We start from the raw sequence: 24229 nt of genomic DNA, 5'->3' as shown, positions 1-24229 counted from the left end.
ATGTTTTGTGCAAGAATTGCCAGGTAATAGCTGCAGTTGTTCTTGGGAGGGAATTACAAACTGTTAACGGGTTTTTAAGTGAAACACTAAATTAATTTTCATTCAGAGTCTAATTTAGAAAACTATACCGTCAGAAAGCAAATTTTAAAGGAAAAAAACCTTAAGGTTATAAATAGGACTGATTGGCCAGAATTCTAGAAGACTTAATACCACTTATGATTGACATCTGACAGTACAACACTGAATATTTAATTTATCCCGACAACGTCATCTCAAAGCTGCAGCCGGGTTGAAGAGCAAACACAAAAGTTCTCAACAAATAGATATGTCTAAGCAATCAGTTTGCTCTATTCTGTCAGTCACATTAGTGTATGTGTAGTGACCCAAAAATGCAAAAAGGAATTTCCCCTTCAAGGATCAATAAAAATAAGACATTGTGCTGCGTTTTTTTTCTCCCACTTTTGAGGAATTGATGTTCAATACTGTTACACGAAAATTATTATTCATCCCTAACAGTTGTTTTATGGTCAACGATGCCTAATAGGGCCTGGGTCTGTGTGATATAGACAGCTGCCAGTGTAAAGTGCAAAAGTGGATGAGGTATCACAGTGTTTCAGTGCGGGCACCATTCACAGAAATAAGGATTATCACTGGTAGCGCTAGCCATCCCAGCCACACCAGTTCAGAGTTTGAGAATGTGTGTCTATGCGTTGCATGAGTACAGTATTTATTTGTCTATATTGCCATCACAGTCTTATGGGATAAGCACAATTTTAACCCTCAAAGTTCACTGCTCGGTCATCGTTTCTCAACCCTGCATTACCTCACTTACTCTGTTGATAGCAGCCAGGTACTCCTCCACTGACTTTTTTAAGAGCTATCTGGGGTTACATGGCCAGAGGATGAGGGGATTTCCAAGAATATGTTATTTAAAAAAATTCCGGCAGTATCAGTGTGTTACAGTGATGGCTACTCCCTAGTTACAGTTGGATATCTGGGAAATGTGGATTGCAAATGTGTGGGTGAAGTTTTCGTAGAAGAGCGAGCTTACTCTGTTGTTCTCTCTCCTGTTTTAGCAAGCTGACATCAGTTCACGTCCAAAAGTGCTTTAGTTGCTTTAGATGTTTGTTTAACATTTGCAGTGTTCGCGAAGCAGTTGGTTCCTTCCTGAATTGTGCAGAGCCTCTAGTTTCCCCGTTGGGCCCAAAAACTGGTTTCAGCGATGTAAAGCTTCTGCACAGAATGAGGTCGAGAAAAACAGTGACACAACAGTAAAGTTCAACAAAATTTATTTTGCTGATGTTGGCATCAGAACGGCAGAATTACCGCTATTCTAACACATACCAGAGAAAGAAGACGTTATGTGTTATGGAAGTTCCACCTTAATTATTTTGACCTGTTCCCTTCCAAAGAACATAACCTGCTGACCTTGTAACCTAACCAGTTCAAGCACTTGAAAGGTGGAGTTTTAACTCAGTCACACAATTCTCTTGTTGTGCCACTGTGCCTTTCCTGTATATACACTGTAGGGAAAAAAATCTTCCTGTTGATTTTATCTTTTAGAGACTTTTGCTTTCTTTATTCCAGGCTGAGCAAGCGGCCTCCACATATCTCTGTTTTCACTGGCAAAGCAGCAGGGGATGAGAGGCAGGCTGTGTTGGAAAGTGATACCATACTGCTCAAGAGGAGGAGGAGGAGGAAGTGCTGTATGTCATTGTGTGTGTTTTGGAATGTGGAGGAGAGTGGAGATGAGAGTGCTTCAGAGTGGGGAGACGGAGAGAATTAATGGAGAGGCGTGTGTTGGATACTCTTCCGCCGTGTGCATATGATTATCGAGCTGCTGACAGGTGCTGCTTAGCCACTTCGAAAGGCTTTAGTAGACTATAGGGATCATTACTGGCTGGACAAAATGCCTTTCAGCTCACGACACACCAGCATCTGATGCATTTGACAGAGGAGGGCACAAAAAACTGAGAGGAGCTGCAGGCAATTACCTCAATTACAGGAACAGTTAATACAACTGAATCTTTAATACGAGCAGAATTACACACATTGGTGACACATTGATCCATTGTGGTGTAAAGTTCCTTGATGACCCTTATCATTGCATTGTTACACCTCAGTCACCTAAAGACTTATGGTATTTAAATGAGGTGAGTCACATTTAGAGCTTGGGGCGCCAGACTCTGATACTCAATTGAGGCATTGTTCTTCATGCCCCCTCCCCACTTCATCCCTACTCCCCTTTTCCTAGCAACCAGACCCCATGCAAAATTATTCGGGGTACCAGGAAATGTGGCTACACCCACCCTTGTTTTCAGTTATCAGACTAATATGTTCACGTTCTGCATAGCAGGGTGGAGGAATGTGTTAATTGGTAAAAGGAACTGACCGAGAGCCAAAATAGAAGGCCTCCTGACACAGTAATTCAGCAGACAGATAATTCATTTCCTGTCCTTTGTTGGTGGATCATCCTGTTCTTTTTTCCATTCCCAGTCTCAAGTGAATTCAGTACACACACTTTCCCAGCAGCAGAGAGCAGTTGAACGACTTTACTGTACAGGCACCTCCACCGATCTCTCTGTAAATACCTCTGTTTGTCTTTCTCCCTAAACCCCACGGTGTCTCAGAGTCTAACTGCTAATTGCATGTAGTAACTTGCCTGGTGTTGGTTCCGTTCTCATTCTTAAGATTGTTAGATTACCAGCAGCAACCGATTCAGTGCAAACACAGGAAAGAGAGACTTATGATGAAACATTCTGCATTGTTTTGGTGGCCCTTGGTGGTCCAGAGTGATAGTAATTATGACTAAACAAATGCCATCCTTTATGCTGGAGGATTTATTTAGTTATTTGGCTTTTCATCGGCATGAGGAGTACTAACCAAATAGTTAGTGTCAAATAGTCAATAGTTCTTCATTTTCATGTACAAACTACATGTTTATCCCCTGTACCTTACCACATTTTACTCTTTTCTTCAATCACAACAGGCACTAAAAATTACTGCTAAAGCATTTTTGTGGCCGTTATAACCGGCTGCAAACAGACCTGTTTTTACAAGCCATTACCTGAGCGATGTTACTCTGCTTCCAAAAAAGTTTATGAATTGATTTTACATCTGGCACACAAAACTTGCACAAAGACACATTGATGTGATGCAAAATCAACCATGCTTCTTTCTTCTTGAACTTTATTCAAAGTATGAATAAAATGGATCGAATGCCGTGGAGCTAAATAGATATCCGGATCATGTTGTAATCACCCCCAGAGCACCTAGAGTTACTGCTTAACACTTATCTAATCATGAACCAGGAGGGCAGGACTCTGTGGCTAGACAGGGACACACACATACAGAGTCACTATCAACCCCATCATCACTTTAGCTTACCCTCCTTACCCCGCAACCCGATTCCAAAGCTCCTCTGACTCAAAAAAACAGACTCAAGTTTTACCACTGGGCCCCGCTCGCCTCCTCGTCAGTCCCTTTAATTGAAGGAGGATAATCTGCGACTAATTACACTGTACTGCAGGACACATTTGAGATCGCTGCCCCTCCCTTCCCCTTTCCAAACTAAAATAAAATTCACCCCGAACTTGAGGCAGCAGAGTGGAAGATGAGCGACACAAGGGTCACGATGAGTTTACTGAGCTCGTTTCAGTTGGCATTGCTTCATACAGACGTCGTGCATGAGTATGCGAGTACAATGCATGTGTAATCACAGGGAAAACCACAGAGTTTTATGATTTTTTTAATGGCTGCTGTGAAGGGTCCCTATCAGGTCGAGCAATCGGAGTAAAGGAGATTTGGTAAAACGGAAGGTTCAGCAGCCCCATGCACACGCACACATCCTCATAAACACACTTCCCGAGTATTTGGCCGCAGGTTGACCTGTGTGGGTTGGTAATTGGGGAGGTGAGGATCGCTGACATTATGGTGAAGTTGTCTGTATATATTATGACACTGAATTGTCATGATCCATGCTGTAGATCCATCCCTTCTGTGTGTGTCGATGTCAGCCTCTCAGGGATAATGTGATGTGCTGAAAGGATTATTTACGAGTACTCACACACTCTCTCACACATGCTTGACAACAATAGAAGAACATCCAGGACGTTAGTGTTCTATCCCAAGACATGTTATAAATATATAGTATTAGATGTTAATAAACCAAACTACTGTATGTCACAAAGAGTCTGATTTTTACGTGACATACTGGCCAGTCAAATGTTGTATGGAGGGTTTAGTCTACACCTGTTTGTAAATTTCTGCTTCTGCTGCCTGAGCCTATGATCTCTGGTGCTCTGCTGAACATGGCAGCCAGGCTGACAGATGCCTATTATACCCAGAGGAGCAGCTTTAGCGCAGCATCTGCTACAAGCAAAGCTGCCCTCGTGCTATCTCACCACCCTTCTCCGTCTGCTCCATCAGACTTTCTTCATCTGGTGGGAAGCATTAACAGAGTAAAAATTGAGAGGGTTACTGCTGCCCCATGGCAGTCGTGCCTGCTTGTGTTGTTTCTGTTAACCCTTATATGAATTTATATTGCTGTTTATGATGAGTAGGTTTCAAGTGGTACAAGTTAAATACCGCAATTACACAAAGATACATATGGTCATTAGCGGTCACAGACACCTGAAATATTGCAGTCTACAAAATTAACAATTGAGACTCATAGCAGTATTATAGAATAGAAGCAAATGTGATTAGGCAAATAGATAAAGTCTGACTGCTCATTGAATATTTTGCCATAAGCTTCGATTAATTGATTTTGGAGGAGAAATAAAATCAAAAATAAAATAAAAAACATCTCTCTGTACTCTTGAGCACCAAGGAGAAAAGGTATATTAAAACCCACCATTCTAAACAGCATCTGGTCTTGACCTTACAGAGGTAATAAAAACAGATTAATTACACCTGGCACTCTGTATAGGGTGAGGTGCGGCCTTATTGACCCTGTGGGTGGAAACTCACAGGATTGAAGTAAAGATTTTTGTATCACATAACAGGGCTGGTCACAATTAAAATAATGAAAATATTAAAATAATGGGCTTGCAAATCATATCATATGCAGTATAATGCAGCCAAATTTATAGATATAGAGAAAACAAACATCGCAATTCTGATCGAGTGGTGATCATCATAAATGGTTGCCTGACAGACAGAAGGCCTATGCGAATTAGACCTTGCCTTATGAAGAGTGTGAGGTTGCGGTAAGCATAAGAATAATGACTTACTTCCCTTCTTTTTTTTTTTAATCTCAGCTGTGAACTTTTGTGTCCCGGTCACACGCTTGGAATTACAAAATCTGTGTGAGTGTTAGGTTCAACTGGTCTTGGACCCAAAATGCAGGACTCATAGACTGCAATTGGGTAACAAAGGATTTTTTGTAACGGGTTGTGATAATCTTCATCAGAGATCTGGGAGTCGGGAGGTTGTTGTTTGAGGAGCAGATGAGCGGGGAATAGGAGTGGGGATACACAGAGATTGGCGGGCAGATCAGGGTGAGCTGATCAGGTGAGGGAGTGCTGGCCACAGTCCACACAGAGGACAGGTATCGACGATGTACCGTGTGCAGGAACTGAGCAGGAGGCGGTGCAATGGTTTCAAAGACGACTGGCAGTGAGGAAGGAGCTGAGGGTGACTGGAACCAGGAGCGGGCTACAGGTCACTACCTGAGCACTCGTGAAAAACAAACGAGGAGAAAGATACTGAAATTAGCCTCTACTGGCGAAGATTGGAGAGTGGAGCCGGGTTTATATACAGCAGTAGATGAGGGAGTTGGTGAATGGATTGGAAGCAGCTGTGCAGGTGAGATGGTGGGACAGGGACCAAGGTAGCCATGTCCAGCTCCTTAAAGGGAGACAACACAAAGACGAGCGCACACACACAAGACAGGGGGAATTGAACAACCTGAGGACAGAGGGACCCATGAGGAAGGGAAAACAGAGGAGAACAAAGGGAAAAACAGTCTACCCATAACAGTAAGAGCCATTAGGAGTGGGTGATATAAAGAATGTCAGATATTGCATTTATATCATGTTTATACAAAAACTGGAAATGTAATCAAACCTCAGTATAAACAGTATGGAAACATCCCTGATGGCTGACAAATTTAAATTCTCATCTCATCATATACTGTATATCATCATATCGCTCATCCGTTGTCTGCCAAGTTTAAAATGCAATATTTCCGCATTTTGGGAGAAATGGTTAGAAAAGTATTAACAGATATTTTCATTGTTCTTGCTTGTTAATGGACCCCTGAATCTCTCAATAGACCGATGTCCACAAGCTGTTTCTCCTCATACACTGCCAGTACAAATTGATGCCAGTACAAGACAATGTTGTTAGACACATGCACGCATACTACACAGACCCCTCATGTGTCACTGTACACCGTTTCACCAGTATAGAGTTTCAACCGCTGAGGTAATATGATGCGAGCAATACTACACACAGCAGAAACTACCCTGCAAGGCACGAATCGTTATCTATGCACGCCCTCCTAATAGTTCCCATGCCAACAGTCATCGCATTAAAGCTCATAAATGTCTAAAGAAATTTGCATCATTTTCTTCACTATGACAACCACAAGCTCCGCTATGTTTTACAGAAAGCATGCTGTGCTCTGTGTTACATATTTGTGTGTGTCACAGGACTGAGAAAATTAAATGGGCTGGCTCTGTATTACATGTTACATGTTTTCCTCCCCATAAAATACATTTACTAACATGGTGCTTTAAGGCCTGAAACTCAAACTCAGGTCTACATTACTGCCAGCAGGTTTTTCTAGCTTTCCTCTACTAACCCTTATGTAGGGTTGTGTGGGTTGCATGCACATACACTTGAGCTTCCTATGTGTCATGAGGGTCAGCGTGGGGCTCAGCTGCTGGTTGCTGCTACCCATTTGTCTTTCTGTCTGTGTTCTGGTCGGGGTCAGGTCTGGGTCATCTCGTATACTTACTTCATTACTCTCAAGGGGATCATATGTACACACAGAGTGGGGAAATCTACAGCGAAGAATAGGGGGCAGAGTGGTAGAGGCCACATCTGTTGGGGGTGGAGGAGAAAAGAAACAAGTGTTTTTTGCCTTTGGAGATACAGGGACTCTAAACCCCCGTCTATGTGTAGGAAAAGAAACATTTTCTGAACATTTTTGGGCAACATACCACGGGATTTTGTCTAAATTGCCAATGTGCCATCATCCTCAAGGCCCAGTCATACTGTAGATACAGTATTGTTCTAGAAGCTTGGTGAATTAATGTAGCTGCCGAGTTAACCGCTAACATGCTAACCAACCATAATCATGCTACTGCTTGTAACTCACATAAGCTCCCCAGTATTCTTTGTAGATATATCCAACTTAGCATAATATAGTGCAGACATGCCAGAAAACCGAACAAACACATCTCATGTCAGCCAAAATCAGTTGTTAAAGGAAATTAAACCCAACTGTAATGGGTATACTGTTATTTTTATCAATGCACAGTACTTTAGTTGTCCAATGGTGTGAATGCTCAGGTCACAAACATGGGACAGGTAAATGCAGCATAGGCTATGATAGATTCTTCCATTTTGTACTTACCACCTCTCTGTTCCCGCAAAGGTCAGTAATGTGAAGATTGTGTGCTATTGTTCAATGATGCAAAATTGTGTCAGAGTTCACCAGAGTTTTAATCGAGGCAAAAAAAATTGTGCAGATTTACTTTGCCACTGCAAAAAAAATTCCAGTTTTAAATGCTTGTGTGACAGACTCATACAAGGTGAACTACGCTCACTTCAGACTGACTGAGAATACTACCTCTTTTCTTAGAGAACAATGCAACATACAGTAACTTTAGAAAGTATTCAGACCCCCTTCACTTTTGCACATTTGATTGTGTTATACATTTAATTCTAAATGGGTAAAATTTTTGCCAATCGATCTACACTCAATAATCCTTAATAACAAAGTGAAAACATGTTAGAAATTTTTGCAAACTTATTAAAAATCAAAAAATTAAATCTCTCATTTACAAAAGTATCCAGACCCTTAATTCAGTAGTTTGTAGAAGCCCCTTTGACAGCAATTACAGTTGAGTCTTCTTGAGTCTTCTTCCTGGCAGATCCTCTCAAGCTCCATCAGGCTGGATGGGAAGCATTTGTGAACTGTCATCTTTGGGCCCCTCCACAGTTGTTCTATGGGGTTTAAGTCTAGGCTTTGCCTTGGACACTCGATGGTAGACAGAGACTTGCCCAAAAGCCACTCCAGTGTTGTCTTGGCTGTATGCTTCGGGTCACTGTTGTGCTGAAAGGTGAACTGTTGCCAAAATCTTGCCCGCAGTCTGGAGTTGGTTTTCTTCAAGGATCTCTCTGTATTTGGCTTCATTCACCCTTCCCTCAGTTCTGACCAGTCTAGCTGTCCTGGCCACTGAGAAGCACCTCCACAACATGATGCTGTCACCACCATGCTTCACCATAGGTATGGTATTAGCCAGTTGATGACCAGTGTTTGCCAGACATGGTGTCTGGTTACTCAGTTTTAGCTCGACGACCAACTCTAGGAAGAGTCCTGGTGGTTCCAAACTTCTTCTATTTCACAATTATTGAGGCCACTGTGCTCCTGGGAACACTCAAAGCTTTAGACATGTTTTATACCCTTGCCCTGATCAACGCCTTGCCACAATTTTATTGCAGAGGTCTACAGAGAGTTCCTTGAACTTCATGGCTTGGTTTTTGTCCCGACATGCAGTGTGAAATGTGGGAACTTATATACACAGGTGTGTGCCTTTCTAAACCATATCCAATCAATTAAATTTGACATATGTGGACTCTAGTCAAGTTCTAGACAAAACTCAATGAAAATTGCCAAGACAAAAGGCAACAGCAACATTAAATATTGGTTCACACTTTCTGACCCCTTAGGAAAGTGTATCTGCTCCAAACAGTGTATCTATGTGCACCTTTGGCCCAGTTTCTGGAATCTCCCTGGGCCAATGTTGGTGTTCACTGTTTTTTTTTTTTTTTTATAACTACTTCCTTATTCACAGGCACAGACATTATTTAAACCTGCCCCTTTCACAACTGCTTCTTAGGAGGCCCTGACTGTCCTAGGGCACTGTTAGGGAGGGCAAAGGAGGATGATGGAGGATGATGGAGCATTGAGGATGATCAGTGGTTTGGAATCCTTCTAGTTTGAGTAACAGTGTGGATGGGAGAGCTGTCACCTCAGCTGATTTAGACCCGTGTTTGTGTCCTTTACAGGGGGGAGGAGTTAGAAAGGGCAGGATTGTATCCTGTGTGTGGTGGCTTATAGGAAGAAGTGGCTCCAGTGGGTGGAAGGGTGACCTAGAGAGACAAAAGTCTGAGATAATTGTAGGATTTGGTTACTGGATGATTTGTTTTATAAAAATGGCTGTAATTGTGTTTCTGTTTTGGCTGAAAACACATTTCATCCTGTTTTTGAGGAGGATGTGAACTGCTTTTTTGTTGTGGGGAAAGCCACTTTCCACTGTTAACCACAGATGTGTCTGTATGATTGCATCTCCTCTTCACTCTGTTACATTCTCCTTTTTTTTTTTTTTTTTTTTCCATAAAATTGGTTTGCTTATATGTACAAATAATGTGAATATAACTAAAGCACTGCTCTGATTAGGCTGTATGATTTCAAAACTTCTTCCAGATTGGATGTTTTCTTTATCAAGTATCTGGAATCTGTCCTGTTTTGAATGGACACAGTCTCCCTGTAGGGCATCTATTTAGTGCTTTAGCATTCAGTCTCTGGCAGAAATGATGCAAAACCACCAGCTGGGTGCCATCTAGCAATTGTTTGTTTTCTATCATAAGCAGCTTAGCAGGAGGATTATCAGTCGCTACAAGTGATGTTTTTGTGTCACAGCAGGAGAGATGGCTTGCGTCTTATTTGCCAAGCCAAAACATTAAGGTTGAATCTAGGGATGCAACTAACGATTATTTTTGTTATTAATTGACCTGCTGATTATTTTCTTGATTAATTAGTGGTTTAATCTATCAAATCTTAAAAAATAGTGGAAAACAGCCATCACAACTTCGGAGAACCCAAAGTGACATCTTCAAATTGCTTAATTATTTTGACCAATAGTCCAAAATCCAAAGATATTTTATTTATTACCATTTATGACAAATAATAGCTGTAAATCCTTACATTTGAGAAGGTTGAACCAGCAAATGTTTGCCATTTTTGGTTGAAAAATGACTGAAATTATTAAATGATGATCAAAATAGCTGCAAATTAATTTTCTTTTGACCAGCTAATCGCTTAATCGACTTTTCGTTACAGCTCTAGTTAGGTTATTATTTTGCCTCAAGCCCACGTTTTATTATTCCCATTTTAGAGCTGGCAGGAGCATTTGTGCTGTTGTCAGAGCTGGGCATGGCTCTTTGGCTGTATTGTCATGGTCAAAAATAGTGAAAATACACTATTTGGGACCTGCATGTAGCAGGTGAGTGTAACACATGCACATGTAGCACAGGCCTGAACGACAGGGACAGATTGAGATTTTTGTTTCTTTTCATCTGGGAATAATTTAAAAATTTTAAATGTTCACTCCAACTTTTTAAGAGATTTCTACACCTGTTTCTTTTTTGTAACAAGACAGAATATGGCAGACCACTCTGTAATGACACCTTATTCTATTCATTGTAGTTATTTAAACAGCCCAAAATGGAAAAATGATCCCATTACATTTGTATTCAGGCAGGAATAGCCCAGGATATTTGCAGCAGAACTGCCATGTGAAAACACAGCATTTCCAAAAAGCTATCTCTCCTGGGATTAACTAAATAAAAGCCCTATTTTTAGGTTGCTCTATCACAGTTAGATGGTTAGTTTTTTAATGTAGTAGCTGATGCAGATGAATGTTAACCTACTGCCGATTAACACTTATTAGCTTTTACTGGGTTACTCGGTCTGAACCAGGGGTTTTGACTCTGTACATGGATGAATTTAAAACTCTCAGTTTAGCAAGACTCACTGAGTAGGTGAGTGACCGTGTTGGTAGCTCATGTCTCAAACTATCACTTAAATGTTAACCTGTCTGTCTCTTGGGTGTGATAGCAAGTATATTTTCGTCTTCATTGGTGTAATCCAACCGGCTGTACAACTTTGATCCTCCTCACCCATCCCTGGCTGTCCTGAGGCGCTACAGTAGCTCTGCCATCTGATCTCCCGTCAACCCCCCCCTTTTCCCTGTTTAGCCCTAACCAGAGTCCTGCTGGTGACACAGAGGACACAGGACAAGGGCTGGATAATTGAACCCCTGAACTTTCTTGATACCAGCTACAATGTGTCTTTAGCACAGAGTATCAAAAACTGTCAAGAAGCAACCGCGAACAAAACCCCAAATCCTGCACACTGTCAATTGACAAATGGATCAAAGAGCACCAGCAGAACCTACCTGGCATCCATACAAATTGACGTTAATTCTCTCTTCCCAATGTAAACAAAAACCCTGTAGTGAGCTCTTCCAAATCAGGTCGAAATGCCATCAATAAAGTTAGTAAAAATGATTTTAACCACAACAATTTTACACAACAGTTTCATTTTGAATTCAGTTTACAATACTTATTCTTTTGTCAATTTAGAATTGTGTTTTCATTAGACAACATTTAACATTTATTAAAGGTGCAAAGTTTGTAAAAGATTGGCTTATTTTATATGAGATAGATTTCTGCCAAATGTGGTTCAGACATTCATGTTCCCCTCAGAATGAGGGAAGTTTTCACTTATGAAGTGATATATCTCAACATCTACACGATGTATTGGCACAATTTTTTTTTTTTTTTTTTTAACAGATATTCATGGTCCCCAGAGGACGAAACCGACTGACATTAGTGATCCCCTGACTTTTTCTCTACCGACACCACATGGTGACGTGGCTTTGACTGAACTGTGTCATCAACTGTTAGTCGGATTGCCATGAAATTTGGCTCAAACATTCCTCAAGAGGAACTGTAATAACTTTGGCGATTTCTTCACTTTTCAAAGTCAGAAATGTAATCTGTCCAATACTTTATTTTATGACCTAATGCCCGCAAAAGTGATGACATTCCCATTAGCATCAGCTTTCCTCAGGACTGCTACATCGAACGCGGACGTTGGCCTGACATGGCCAGTTTTGTGCCTCAAATCTACTATTTTAACACAAATGCTTGTTGACGGTATGAGCGATTATTTTTAGCAGCAGTGATGAGTGAAGCCTAAAATAATTATTTTTGTACCAAAGTAGGCCAAACAGCATTAGAGTGTAGTTAAGTACACAGCTTGCATCTGGACTGATGTGAGTTTGTGATTTCTACATTTCTTTTTTTACTCTTTCACTCTTTTCTGATTTCTTTACCCGCCTGACATTCTCTTATATTTGATTCTTTCTCTGCCATTGTTTCTTTTCCTCTCATCTTGCTCTTTCTCTGCTCTCGCGCTCTCTATCCTTCAACCGGCGCTATCAATTATGGATCTATTAATGGGCTGACTTCCACCTCCCACTGTAGCTCTGTTAACTCATCCTGTAAACACGTGTGTGTGTGTGTGTGTGTGTGTCTATAAATGTGCAGATGAAAGTGTAGAGACCTGACGTTACCCTGCTGGCCTCTCTCTCTCTGTTGCATCCCTTTATTTATTATCTGTTTTATCCTATCTGTCCATCTGCCCATATGTCAAACCAGCTGTCTCTCTCTGTTTCTATCTGTGTTTCTGTCCCGTCGCTGCCCGAGCACTCCAGGTAGAGTAATTCACTCCAGTAATATTGTGTGTGAGGATGTAGGTTACCCAGCAACACTGGCATTTAGAAGGGCTTCCAGATTAGTAGAGCTTATGGCTACCTGCTGTTCCCTCTGTCTCTCTGTGCCACTCAATGCAGGTACATTGCTATGTGCTGAAAATCTGTCATCATCTAATTAATGTCAGTGGAAGGTGGAGTTACAGAGTACATATATACTATTATATATACGTATTGTTTGTGTAGAGGATTGATGCGTTGGCCTCGCCGTCCCTATAAATAAATACAATTTAATTCAGGCACGTCGGGTTCTGCAGGGCTTAAGTAAAGCAGTGAAAGCACTCACGTCAATGATATTTTTTGATTAAGCAATGTGTGTTTTACTCCTCAGTACCCTGCACCACTACTGCCACCAACCCCAATCCATCCAGCCATTCTCTTGTCTTTCTGTCCTCCTGTTGAGTTTATATGATAATTAATTCTCCAATTTCATGTCGAGCATTAATTAAATTGGTCATTAACAATTCCGTGTGCGACTTTGCACACTGTGATTATGTGTGCGTGTGGGAGAGAGAGAGAGAGAGAGAGGAATGTGTGAGTGGCAACGGATGGTGACTGTGGCCTCCTCTCACTCTTAATGGGTCAGAGAGAGACAAAGAGCTGCTGTGTCTGCATGGGAACCAGAGGGGACAGATGGGAGGAGGACAAAGAGGTGGAAGAGGTGTTAAGACAAGGAAGTGGTTGAGGGAACAATGTAGGACTGCAACTGATGGTTACAGTTATTATTGATTAATTAGTTTTATGAGGTTTATTCTATACAATGCATCGCAATTCTTCAGAGCCCAAAGTAATGCCCTCAGATTGCTTTTGTTTGTCCAGTAAAATTTTATTATATATAGTGGTTTTCCTACTGTGACATGTCAAATTGTTGAATATTTTGCACCGCCCTTGTCAGAGGCGTTTGACAAATGATACTGTGCATAATTTCTTATTTATTTGTTTATATTACTCTTATTTAACCAGGATGTCTCTTGAGGTATGTTATATTTCTTTTACATGAGAGACCTGGCCAGACCCAGTCACACATAAGCACACGCGATTCATCTACAAGATTCACATTTAGCACCATTTCGAAGGACACTTGACTTCTTACTGCATTGCATGTCAATTGTGCCAACTGAACAAGTGAATTTTCAGAAGGCCATTTTTTGTTTTTTTTTAAATTTCCCCTTACAGCCAGCAATTACCTGAACAGCAGGAAGTATTGTTAAATCACCTCTTAAACAGTTTCAGTGTGGAATTAGGTTTATTAAAACATTTCACAAACAGTCAAGATGTTGATATGACAGACAGGTGCTGCAAAATAATTATATATATATATATATTAGTGTTTTTATGTGGCAGTCTGCCACCAGCGTGCATGGTCCCTCCTTGGCTTTAGTGATAATGGGGCCCTGGCAGAGGATGAGCTTGACGGTGCCCATCTTACTGGCACCCTGAGGCACATTTGAGGTCATGATGAGGCCAGAGACAAACACAAACATACAGTTGTGCACACAAATACATGCATGAAAAAAAAAAAGCACCAATGTAGACTTAAGACTGTCTGCTACTTCCCAAAACTGTTTTTTTTTTCTGCAGAATGTTAAGACCGGAGATTTTTACTGAGCGGATCGCGCCATCTAGTGGCTACTTGTTGTCAGTGCACTTTGACAGGTTATTGCACTGTACATTGTGTAAAGTGAGCAACATACCTGATTTTGGTGCTGTTCCATAAAACAAGTACAGTAAGTAATGAGTTAATAATTAAATAAATGTTGTTAATTTTAATTTGTGTTTCCCAGAGTTCCCACCAAAAAGGGACATTTCAGGAATGACACAGTTATAGGTGTATACCAGCAGGAAAGTCAGGGAATTTCAAACTGGTAAGGTAGTAAAATATTAACACTTCTTTAGCCCCTAATTTTTTTTGTTTATGTTTAAAACAACCTGAACAAGGAAAAATTCTGTAAGCTCCTGTAAGTTAGCTGGAAACCCATGAAAAAGTCTCAAGGGTTGACCTGATTAACACGCTTTGTGTGTGTCAGGTAACAATAGGTTGGATCACTGTGAGCCTCTAGGCAGGGAAAGAAACTTGAGTTTCCGGTCTGCTCAGGTGAGCTGATAGACCTGGTGTGCTTGTGTCTTCCTGTATGGAAGGACTTAATTTGTGTGCACTGTAATAACTGAGTGGGAGTGCCCGCTGCTGCATATGAACCTGTGTTTCTGTTGCAGGAAGAAAGGGATCTGGTAAGTCCCTGCAGAGCATTCGTGCCTTTTTCCTGGTTGTTTTCATGAGCTGGCTTAGTTTATATAGTATATCTTCTTCATTTGTTAGATCAGATTTGATCTGCTCTACTCACTCCTAATTGTGTTCTAACAGGTGAATTTCTTTTTATTGGTGCGTGGGTGTCTCTGTGGACACAGGAATGTTAAAAGGACAAAGTGACTTTCACCCGTGATTACTGTACTTGTCCAGTTTACATTGATTATATAGGTTATATTGATTTATGTTGACTGTTCTCTAGGGAAAACCACACCGCTGACCTGGAGGTGTGAGAATGAGGAGATCAGTTGTAAAGCACCAAGGCTAACGTGACAAATCCACAAGCATTCATTGAATCACTCCTCAATAAATATCTAGTACACAAGAGACTTATATTGCATCACCTTTGATTTTCTTGGAGTGCCCTGACTCATATTCTCCCATATCAGTGAGCCCCGAGATCCTGAAATACATCTTTCAGTTTCTCTCGTAAGTTAGATCAATCTCTCTAAAATGTGTGTCGAGGCGGTTGAAAGGCGAAAATGACAAATGACTTCAGATGTTTTAGGGCCTCTGCAAGGCGAGGTTGACCTAAACACAGATTTATATCTCTGTGTGTGTATGTGCAAACAAAACACACGTACATACACATGAGCATATGTATTTTATGTGGAAAGGCTGGATGCTTATGAGCAACACGTGGCAGAGTGCTGATTCTGTCTGAGCTGTCAAAAAATCCCATCTGAGACCAAGAGACGAGAGCTCACTTTTCCCATTTCTCTGTTAACCCCTCACATTGCATTTTTCTTTGTCACACGTTAATAGTGTTCATTGATATTCCACATTTGCTCCCCTTATCTGTTTCCATATGCTTTTTAGTTGTGTGCGTACACTTCTTCCCATTGCTCATTGTTATTACTGCTCCTCCACAGCAGTCAGTCATTCCAGGAGCACCAGCCATGCCAGTTACCGCTGAGTCTCAATTTAAGCAGCTTCAATCCCTTGTAAAGCTAACGGCTATTAACAAGAAATTGTATGGCACACGCCTGAAAAACACAACTCTGTCCTGCCAGCGTCACGCGCCTTACACTTAATAGGAATCGACATGGTGACATTTTGGCAGTGCTGCGCTGAGGCAGGAGAAAGACATTATTCAACAATGTGTTTTTCCACAGAAGCAACAGAAATTGCAAAGGGCTGCCTATGCAGGCCTGGCATCCAGAGGATTTTTGATTTTCTTGTCTTTTTTCTGGAAACGGTATTTCCATTTCAAAATGTCATGTGGATGAACATTCCCCTCGACCACAGTTTAATACACTGTAATTATGCACAGCCCATTGAAATGTAGTTCCATGTGCGTCTGTGTGTAAATGAATGTTTGCCTTTACCACATTTGGATACACTGAAATTATACTCTTATGATTGTGTCATATATGGTTGTGTGCATGTGGCCGTAACTTTATCTACTTCTGTCTGTCTGACTTTGCACTTTGTGGTTCCTACAAGCCAATATGGTGTAGAGTAGCAGAAATACAAATTGGTTTTACATCCAATCTGTCTTCACAGCTACCTCATACCAACACCTCAAAGCTGAAACTCACTAATTGGGCTTGAAGTAAAAGAAAATAATTTTCCATAAAAAGAACAACTTTATTAATTATTTAAAATCTACATGGTAGTGCATCTCTCTTCTTCTCTATGTTTAACCATATCAGACTCCTCCACTCTCTCTCTCATCACTATTGCAGCACAAATATTTGAATGCTTGTTTTCATGGACTGAACGATTGTGTGCTTTCTGCTAACAGACCTTTATGGGAGCACAAAAGCACTTGTGAAAACAAAATAGTGTACCCTTCAACATGCAGCTATTAATTAAGGTCTGAGACCTTGGAAGCTTGCAGTGATGCAAGATTATGAAGTAGTAGGCAATGGGCTCAGAAAAAAGAATTGGTCTTCTAGAGTGGATCTCTGTAATAATTGGAGATCAGAGGTTGCAGGATGCTGAATTTTTTTTTTTTTTTCCTTTTGCATTTTCTTGCATTTGTTTAAGAACCAGTTTTTTGTTCATCTATTTTATAAGGTGCAGCTGGTGGGGTATAGAACCACAACAACCACTAACTGAAGTGTGCCTACCGTATAGGATTCCATCAAGCACTAAAAACTGGCATTGAATATCTAGTCAGATTTGTAATTGTCTTTACTTATTCACTGATCAGATACTCCCTCATTGAAATCATAATTTCGCCAGTTTGGATTTAGGAAAAGTTCTTGCATTGCTGCTTGTGTTTAGATAAAATTTTACAGTTCTTTTCTTAAATACAAAAACATTGTTTTGTTATCACTGCAGGAACTCTCGTGTTGCATCAGCTGTAGTCTTGAAATGTAAATGATATCCAGACCTTACAAAGGGGGACTTCTGGAGTGTGAAGTAGCTCAAGATTATAGAGATCCATGAAGACAAAAGCAGCCAAATAAAACCTGATCTCCTTCATTTTACAAAAGACTAAGATAACTGCAGACCCAAAGCCTCAGGATGTTGCATCAGGCAGTATAGAATTGGTAACCTGAGCAGTTGTCCCACAGGCTCCCAGAGAGATCTATCATCTGACCAATGACCAGTGTAGATAAACTCATCAGATTGGAGTGAATCAGCAGATGCTGAAGCTGGTGGATAGCTTTGGAGCAAACAGGTCCTTTGAGCTGTAACCAGAGCAGGTGTTAAAGGGGTGGCTTTGGATGGGCGTCCGTCGTGCGATGAAGAGGATCAGTATCATTCGTGGTGGCCCAGTAAAAGCTTTGGCCAGTTGCTGGCCTTCCTGACACTCGACGTGGGACAGTCCAGAACAGAAAACCCCAACACCCCAACAGCACCTTGGGGAGAATTGATCTCTGCCATATCTTCTGTAGCATTTCCTGTCCAGGTTCAGATGGGGGTAGCATGAATGCAGAACCATTCCACCCAGTAAACCCTGTGAATGCTTTGGAGCATGACATGTTTTTCTCCTTGTTTCTTTTCCTGATGAGGCTCTTGTTGCCTTTTGGCCAATTACTGTGATCTTTCCATCATCCAATCCATGCTTGGGAGGAAGGAAAAAGCCAAAGATTTAATAGTAAAACCGATATAAAGTTATAAACTCAAAGCAGACTTTCAGATTGTTGGTTGGGCCTTAGAAGTGACAGTTCTTGGAGTGTTTTCCACTGTCAGTCATTCACCACCTGACTCTGTTATTTCTCTCACTAACTTCATCAACATCCAGCCGAGAGTCAGACAGCTCCACCCGTTCTTACCCCCGGCTGGACGGACAGGCTTGTTTTTGAAAAGAGAAGAGGAATAACAATCTTCTGCACCTCCCTGTTTCCATCCTTCCACCTATCAATCTATCACATTGAGCTATTTTCTCTTTAAATACTGATTCGACCTCAGTTTCACACACTGAACGAGACTAAGAAAACACAGACAGCATCTCCTGACATACATGCAGGTCTTTCTTCAGGAGAGGTGCTTCAGGTTGTGTCCCAGCTTGGTTTTCAGGTTCACTACTCTCTGCAGTAGTGAAAGCTCCCACTAGATGGTGGCAGAACTATATGAACAGGTCAAACTGCACAGGGGTAGAGGGAAGAATATCTTGTTGCAATTAAGCACATCCCATCTCCTGTCCACATGGCAAAGTGTCCATTTACTCCCTCCATGACCGTCTGATATTGTGTGATCTAAACAGACACAGCTAGAGCATTCTAATGGTGGGGAACGTTGCTTTAAGTCTGTCTGCTATGATCCTTTTGGGCCATGTAAAAAGTCCCAGGTGTTCCCGGCTCTGCAACGTTCTTCCTGGCCCTCAGATAACTCCCTAAATGGAAAGATGGATCGTTCCATAGATTGGGGAATATGTGGTCATTCCCCTTTGAACACAACAGAAGGCAAAAGACTGATATTACAGCGTGGCATACCTTAAGAGTATTCATGCCCCCCTTCATTCCTGCTCCCCTTGTCTTTTTTTAAGTCTGTCATTCCAATCACAAAGTCTTATGACAAAACCGTGCCGTAGCCCTTTCTGTGAAATACTGAACTGATTTAACATGGGTCAGTTCTCTTGGCATGAGCTCAGTGGCTGTTACGTACGGTCCCCTGTTCAAACTGGCCTGCTGGAGAGATTTTGTGGTCATGGTTCGAGGCGCCACTGCCCTTCTCTGCTGGTCCTCTTAACCTATTTTATTGAAGTATACAAAGGGGTTGAGCGCCAAATTCTGATTTCACCAGGTTTTTCGTTTGTACGTTCTGCTCATGCAAAGCTCAGGCAAATGACAGACAAATCTGGCCTACAAATTGATGCTGGCATGACATAGTAGCAGCATTTGGAATTCGTCTCCCAGATCACATCTCATTGGAAAATCAATCCTTTCGTGCTGTTTGATGAATGCACCACATTTTGTACATCTCAATCCAGAAAAAAATATTGTTTTTCTGATACACTCTCAGTGGCTTGCTTACCTGCTAACTCAGACATCTTCTGGACTGCATTGTCTAGATGTTTTTTCCACAAGGCTCCACTTGGGGTCTGCGAGGTCCAGAGGTGAGTTCACATCACAGTATGTCAGACAGGCGTAGTAGCACGTGGGCTTCCGTCTTGGCTGATCTGAGCTTTGACCTGTGTGTGCGTGTTTGTACACACATGCTGGAAAAAAAGCCAGGATATAGTCATTCCTATGCAGCTGTCAATGCGGGGGCTGAGTGAGTGATTCCCTGCAGAAAACACATTTTTTCTGAATTTCTGATCCACTATTTACTCGCTGAGATGGAAGTGAAGTCACAACATTTCAAACTTGAAGTGTGTGTGGCTGACACCACCTAACTGTCGAAGGGGGTCCCAATGAGCTGGAAGAGCACTGGTGTCTTGGGTCTTCCCATATCCAGCCAAGTGATTCTGCGTCAGAATAACCATAATGCACTGTGACTCAATTTCTGCCCTGAGCCAGCTTTTTACAACACTTATGAACATGTGAGACACAGAATGTAGTTTATGTCATTGCTGGTGTTTATTTTCTTCCAGTGCATTGACCCGCTAACGGGACCCTCAAGGCCCTACAGCTTAGGTAACTGAGTTTGATTGGGCCACGACTCATGGGAGCTGACATATCATGGATCATTACGCTGCTTGCTGAAAAGGTCCGAAAGGCTCATACCTAATTGTTTTCCATTATTCCTTTTTTATATAAAGCATTAATTCTGGTAGGACTTAGCTGAACTCAGGGACCTGTTGAGGTTTCTAGTGGCCTTTTTAAAGAGGCTGCATTAAATGTGGTGTACATCGGGAAGAGGTGGGGTGGTTAAAGGTTCAATAAGTTTTGACTAAGTCAACGCCAGGGAAGGGCAGATTACCTGGGGCCGAGAGCATCCACTGAGGCCCCTCAACTTCACATACACAGATTTCAGATTTCTTTCCGCCCATCAAAAGCAGCACCTGCTAGGGCTGTGGACAAGACCAGTTCCCCCAGGGGATGAAACAAACACAAAGATAAGTTCATGGCTGAAGCTCTGATAAGTCCTTATCTCTTCTGCAAGCCTGACATGGTCCAGTTATTAGGCTGTTCCTAACCTGTGTTTAAGTCTCTTGGAGCAAGTCTAAGTCAAGTCTTACTAAGCAGACTGCAAGTTGATCTGCAAGTGTTTTAGGTGTCTGGAAGGTGACATTAAATTGACACTGCATTTTGCTTTCAAAGCTGTTCATATTATTCTTTACACAGCTAAGATCAAGTCCTTTCAGTGCATAATAGGTTTAACTGCAAGGTCTGCCTGAATGTGTCTTACTAATTTTTCCTTGTTCCAGGGTTTTACCAACCTTAAGACTCGAATGAAAGTTTCAAGGAAAGCCATCTCTATAGGGAGCGTAGTCTGAAGCTACTCTCTAAGTCTCAAGTACTCATTTTTATGACTTAGGTCTGACTCCAGTCCAAGTCCAAAGTCTACAGCTCTACCCCGCACTTACTGTACATCTGTAAGGCTGTACTGTACAAATGAATGCATATTAGCTGTTTTTCCCGTGTTGTGTTTCCGGAGCTTATTGTACACTACGAAGTGTGTCTGCACATGTTCATCCACTGCAGGGGGGGATTTAAGTGAGCCACAGAATTTTTATGTGTTCTACATCCCCCTTTTTCCTGTTCCTGCTCTACCTGGCTTTCCAGTTGAGCACCATTATTTACGAAGCAATGCTTTTCCACGCCTGTTTGATTTTTCACAGGTCTGTTGCATTTGGTTGCTTACTTTCCCCTCAGTGGATAACGTTTCCCTTGTTTCCACTGGATGCTGAATAAAGTGTGGGATAGCTGTGTGTGCGTGTTGCATGTGTGTCTCCGAATGTATGTGTATTTTGGCTCATGTACACAGCAGGATGTTCAGCAGCTTAGGAAAAAAGTGTTGGGTTGTAAACACCCAGAGTCAACTGTGAATGTACTGTCAACATACACACTCAGTGAGTCTTTCACTGTCAGTCGCTGGCTCATCTGCACACAAATGCATATACGTATTTGCTAGTATGGTAGATATTCATATCCATGGCTACGGGTAGCTACAATACCCCAAAACACACACTCAATCGCTCAAACGTAGTAACACAACTCAGTAGCTGACTGACACACACGTGCATGTGGCCATTCTGCCATTTGACAAGCAAGCTCTAAAATCTTGTTCTCTTGCAGGGCTCCATGGCATAAACCCTGTCCTCAGATTCAGCTGGTCCCTGGGGAAAGCTGCCGAGAAGCCCACTACTCTGACGCCCTGCTGTCATTTTCCACAGGCTGAGGGGAACCAGGAAGCAGCCGGCAGGAGCCATGCCTGCCCTGGCCACTGGAGCCGGCCATGAGCCAGGTACGTACCCCTTGGCCGGGAGCGCAATCTGTAATGCAAGGTTTTCTGCACATAACACAAAACCAGTAAAATGCATTTACAGTAAAAATTACAAAAGTATTTTGCTCCTGTAATCCACATTTTTACGTCCATTATCATTGCACAAACTGAAGAAAATAAATGCAATACAATGAATACATCTGGTTAGATGTGGTGTGCCCACCACTTTAAGTGGTATCTAAATTTAACATAAAATTAGAAATGAATTACTATAGACTTGCCTAAGGCTGCTTTTGTTTAACTGCTTTTGTGGACTTTCTAAAACTGTGGTTGGAAATTAAGCCAAAGTACATTTTCACTTCATTTTGTGCCCTGCAAAATGAAAAAGACGCCGTTGCAAATTTACACTTTAACAACACACAGCAAAATAATATCAAGGTATGCGTACTGCACTCCGTCCCTCTGTCTTTTTCTCCCCTCTGTTAAGAGGAGTGTTATGAGCGTGTGATGTCAGACTGAGGAACACGTCAAGCTTGTCAACGCCGAGACAGCTGCCAGAAATCACCACCTCTCCCCTCAGGAACACTATCCTCTCAGTCTGCCTTAATGGCCAGCTACATCATCATACACACACAGATGCACACACCATGCAAAGGACTCAACCCAGCGTGCACAAAAGGAAAAAAATACATACAGACATAAAGTCCTGCTCTGATGGATAAAGAGTGTGTGCGTACCGCGTTTAGACTTTTAACAGAGTTACTGTAGCCCCCGTCGTCCTGGAAATTTGCGCAGACAAAGTAGAAAGCCAGACCATCAATTACGATTAGTCATTTTGGGCAATTACCGGCAAGGGCTCAGGTTTCCAAATAAAACACGTAAAGACTTCTCCGGCTCATCTCCTCTGCTTCCCCCTTGATGGTCCTGTGAAGTTGTGTGTGCAGGTGAAACATGATGAACATATGAACATTATGGATGAACCTTAGGTCACTGATCTCCAGGCTTGGTGAACTCACAGATACCTGTGGCTGGTCTGGCATTGGCACTACTCGGCATTGTACCAAAGTTCACACAGAATACTGGTAGTATTACACTTGATTTAAGAGGTAAAGTTCTGTCAGGATGATGGAAGTTCTGTTGCATTTTAGTGTCCTTTAATAAAGACTACCCCTTCAGCTCCAGCTGTACTCCGTCAACTTGGAGGTTTAAACATAGTGTTTACCTGATTATCTGTATTGGAAATAACAGGGTTTACCTGAGTAATAAGGGGAACATGGTTCCAAAATCATCTCAGTTATAGACAAAAAACACAAAGGCTTGTGGATCTTCCCCTTTCTTTCTCTCAGCAGTCAAAAAGGCTAGGCCTTCAATTCTAACTTTAATGGACAATTGTTGTGCAGCTCTGTACACCAGCAAGCAAACAACTGAGGACAAAGTGAGAGATTTAAATTCATAATTGTTGATTTTGATAGATAGATGGTAAGACGGATTGATGCTTTATTGTCACTGCATATTAAAGCACTGCGAAACTTCGTTTGGCAGCAAACTGCACAGTGCCACAGTACACGATTTTGAGCACCCACTTGCCCCCCAAAAAATAACACATTAAAAGATGCAGTCGTGTTTGTAAACTAAAAATCTCGGACACAGTACACAGTATACAGTTGTAAGAATGAGACGGAATTCAAAAAGAATTTGTAAAAGAGTATTAAACATGGATTTATCGAAGTGTTGGCAAGCCATCTGTACGTATGTTAATTGATAGTATTCTGTAGGGTAAGATTTAGTGTGTTGATTTTCAAATCACCGTCACAGTGTTGTGTATTATCAAGGCAATGTTGCAAATTCATTAGATAACTCAAAATAACTGTTTTTATATTGTTTTATTTATGGCAGAGGATGTGGACTTGAAGTACCTGACATGTACTTCCATTGTATCGGCCTTGCACATCAGCTGCAGCAGGATTTTGAGCTTTGGCATGTAGGTAGCAGCACCTCAAGAGACAAGCATAAATCCACAGAGACAAACAATACGTCACCCACCTGTAGTGGCTGCCAGTAATTACAGAGACATTACAGCATCTTGCCAGAACCTTTAGTCGTTCTTTAGCAATTCTGCCATCTGGACACCCCTCAACACCAGCATCACTACACACACACACACACACACACACACACACACTCAGAATACGAAGTGCTGTGCTTAGCTTTTAACATAATGGGAAAAATATTATCATTAATATAACTATTCTTTAGTAGCAGATCTCCTATTTCATTACCAGATTTGGGCAGGAGAATGTGTAAGTGTGTGTGTAGATCTTATTAAAATGCTCATTATTGGAGT

General features: G+C 41.6%; 1 protein-coding gene across 2 annotated transcripts in view; it reads left to right on the top strand.

Moving 5' to 3' along the window:
• Positions 1-24229, top strand: part of mpp7a (membrane palmitoylated protein 7a) — a 133951-nt gene that overhangs the window by 14452 nt on the left and 95270 nt on the right. For both annotated transcript variants that reach the window (XM_040127227.1, XM_040127228.1), the window contains exon 2: positions 21738-21906. In XM_040127227.1, coding sequence (XP_039983161.1) covers positions 21870-21906 — 37 coding nt within the window. In that variant the 5' untranslated portion in view covers positions 21738-21869. The remainder of the gene's footprint in view (positions 1-21737; positions 21907-24229) is intronic.

The sequence above is a fragment of the Xiphias gladius genome, chromosome 5, assembly GCF_016859285.1.
Source record: "Xiphias gladius isolate SHS-SW01 ecotype Sanya breed wild chromosome 5, ASM1685928v1, whole genome shotgun sequence".
Classification (NCBI taxonomy): domain Eukaryota; kingdom Metazoa; phylum Chordata; class Actinopteri; order Istiophoriformes; family Xiphiidae; genus Xiphias; species Xiphias gladius.
This window is presented reverse-complemented; position numbering and strand designations above follow the sequence as displayed.